Raw genomic sequence first — 3,186 nt, 5'->3', positions numbered from 1 at the left:
CCGGTAGCAGACTGCGCTCGATTAGCCGTCCTTGTGTCCGGGGTGTTCTACGTGGTTGCCAAGCAACGGATAATGCTAGTCTAAAATGTTTCATCTCATTCATGAAAAAAATTGACGTTGTGTGCGTGATACAGTTGTATATTTGAAAGGATGTAGCTTTACATAGAGCATGTATGTAAGTTTACTTTAGCTAGCTTCAAAAACACACCTACAGCTATTAGCAAACCTACATTGTTTATAGTTACTTGCCCATATTTCATATATTTACAAGGATAACCCATCTTGAACAAAGGAAAGTGAACATTTTACATTAAGATACAGTTGATAAGAGGAAAATGTATTATGTGGATAGAGAAGAGCAGTTAGGAATATTAAATGCTCCCTCATTTGGACAGAAATCTTGTCTTCAGGGATCCCTTAAAAAAACAGGATACCTTTTTATTCACCCACTTAAACCACAAAACGTCACAATAATAAGGATAATAACAATAACTTCACCTTTCATGTAGAGATGCAGCCAAAAACAATGTTAAGCAGAGAACTATAACTTTTTTTGTTTACATCCTAATGGAGATGACAACCTACAATATAGTGCTTTATATTTTTATATATTTCCACATGTAACTGGACATTTTAATATGCATATAGTTACATGTGTTCGTACTGCACAATTACACATCTGTATCTTCCACTGAAGAATGAGTCAACAAGTCATACACTGATAGCAGGCTGTGGAAAACCTCCTTCGCTTCACTGGTTGTTTATCTGTTTCAGTTATCTGTGTGCTTAAGTCAAGGCCTTTACAGATGGGAGTTGAATTTGGCTGTATGTGAATGCACCTGCTCTTTTCCCACCATGATAAACAGCATAAGCTCTTATTTTTAAAGTTTCCTAAATGAATAAAAGTGTGAATACAATGACAAAATAACATAATATATATACACATACAGGGATTTTAAGATATTTATATGGTTGCTGACCACCTAAAGAAATATCTTTCCAATGTGTTCCCCATTCCTCCCGATAACATATTGTACATTCAATCTGGATCCACGTGGATTGCTGGTATTGGCAGGTAACTTAATGGTTACCTAATACTCTCTGGAGCTTTTCCAGCGTCAAACTGTTATAAATAGTTAAAAACAAGCTGCGTCTGCTCCTCAGCGCTCCAACATGATTTGGCTTGTGACTTTTCTGTCCTGCATTGGTAAGTTTATCCACAAACACACTTTATCCTACAAAATACTTTTGCAGTGCTGTTAGTGATCTTGTGAACGATGTCACCAAAGGGCTGATTTGGGCTGAAACACCGTTCAACCATAATGTGCACAATGAGAGGGTCATAGGAGGCCACGATGCTAAACCCAACACCTGGAGATGGCAGGTATAATATATAAGCACTACTGAATATTGCTCTGCTAGACCTTATCATATTGAATGATTTCTGCATTGACATTAAATCTTCTTATCAGAATCAGTGTGTCTTTCCTCTCAGGCTTCTATCCAGTTTGATTCATACAATGATGGCTATTTCTACCACATCTGTGGAGGCACTATCATTGGCAGTTCGTACATCATGACGGCAGCTCACTGTATCCTCAGGTTGGCTCTCTCACTTGTCCTCAAACTGAATGCACTAAATAGTCATCCACAATCCCGTTCTGCTGATTCCTTGTCTTCCGGATAAACGATTGATCAGACAAAGTGTGCCTTTGTTTCTTACGCTCCTGTCAGCATGGATGCCAGTCTGTACCGCGTGGTGGTGGGTGAGCACGACCTGTACGAGTACGACGGCAGTGAGCAGTTCCTCCGTGTGGATATGATTGAAGTCCATCCCGACTGGAATGAAGACCTTGCAAAAGGGTAAAGTGAAAACAAGTCAGACCACTTATTTTAAATTAGCCATTCAAAAGCACAATCTTATTGACGGTCGTGTCCCAAGGGGGAGAGTTTCAGGGGTGGGGGCCTCACATGCATTGACATTTACAACGAGGAACAATCCTGTATTACCACATTCCCTTGATTTTTGTCGTGCTTTAGATGCCTTGCACAAGTAGAGCGGGACATAACTTCTGTAGCTCTTCCCCTTCAAGTAAAACACTTTGCTTCTTTGTTTTGTGTCCATTAGAAATGACATTGCTCTCTTGAGACTGGCGAACCCTTTGTATGACAATGGCTACGTGGCCATCGCTAATCTTCCCTACCCTGGCGAGATTCTGCCTCATGACTTCACCTGTTATATAACCGGCTGGGGACTTATGGACTGTGAGGACACACACACACACACACACACATACTATATGTCCCACGAAAACAATGTATTTACATCGAATAAAGAAATCTTCACCCACTCTTTTCACAGACGGAGTTACCGTCCCTGCCATCCTGCAGGTGGCGCCCATCCATGTGGTGGAGCATTCAGTGTGCTCCCAGCCTAACTGGTGGGGCAGCAATGCTCTGACAACCATGGTGTGTGCTGGAGGGGATGGAGCCATAGCAGGTTGCCAGGTACAGCAAACATGTGTGATTTGATTTCCAAAAATGCAAGACTTTTACCAGCCACATGTTCTTTCTGTGACTTGTTTCTGCTTTTCTCTTAATATGTAAGTGATCCACATTCAAATGAAATGGTCAGTGATGCTGCAACTCATTCATTCTGGCAACTATGCCACCTGTCTAAGTAAAAGCTGTATGAAATAGTCAGAGTAAGATGTCCAAGTTCTCATTCAACGGTCTTCAAACTGGACCCTCTCTTCTTGTGTCTTTGTCTTGTTGCTACCTGTCCCAGGGCGACTCTGGAGGTCCGCTGAGCTGCTTCACCAACGGAGCCTGGACAGTCCACGGCGTTGTCAGTTACGGTCCAATCGGCATGTGCAACCAAGTGACTAAACCCACAGTGTTCACCAGAGTCTCTTCCTTCCATGATTGGATCTATTCAGTGAGCCTTCTGTTACTTCCATGATGAGATTCTAGAAAATGTCACTGTATTTCATCTGCCTGACTTTCCTTGTATGTTTCCATCCAGATTGTTCCATAGATGACCCGGCGGCGTCTTCTCTCAAATGGAACGTGTGAAATTAAATGAATTTGAGTTTAACCTCCAGGAGATGTTTGCTGGTAGTTCTTCATTCAGCCAAAGGGTGGCGATAGTGGTTCGTGTTTAGACTAAATACCATACCATGTCTG

At 41.8% G+C, this 3,186-nt stretch overlaps 1 protein-coding gene across 1 annotated transcript; it reads left to right on the top strand.

Annotated features, from left to right (window-relative positions):
* Positions 1–1,173: 1,173 nt before the first annotated feature.
* LOC115025765 (chymotrypsin-like elastase family member 2A) lies at positions 1,174–3,186 on the top strand. The gene is made up of 8 exons (XM_029458229.1): positions 1,174–1,207; positions 1,290–1,384; positions 1,496–1,602; positions 1,735–1,863; positions 2,129–2,265; positions 2,363–2,508; positions 2,789–2,938; positions 3,026–3,186. Exons 1-8 carry the CDS (start codon positions 1,174–1,176, stop codon positions 3,035–3,037), a joined length of 810 nt encoding a protein of 269 aa, XP_029314089.1. The 3' UTR covers positions 3,038–3,186.

This window comes from Cottoperca gobio, chromosome 20 (genome assembly GCF_900634415.1).
Source record: "Cottoperca gobio chromosome 20, fCotGob3.1, whole genome shotgun sequence".
NCBI classification, from domain to species: domain Eukaryota; kingdom Metazoa; phylum Chordata; class Actinopteri; order Perciformes; family Bovichtidae; genus Cottoperca; species Cottoperca gobio.
The sequence above is the reverse complement of the archived record's forward strand: the minus strand, read 5'-3'. Positions and strand labels throughout refer to the sequence as shown.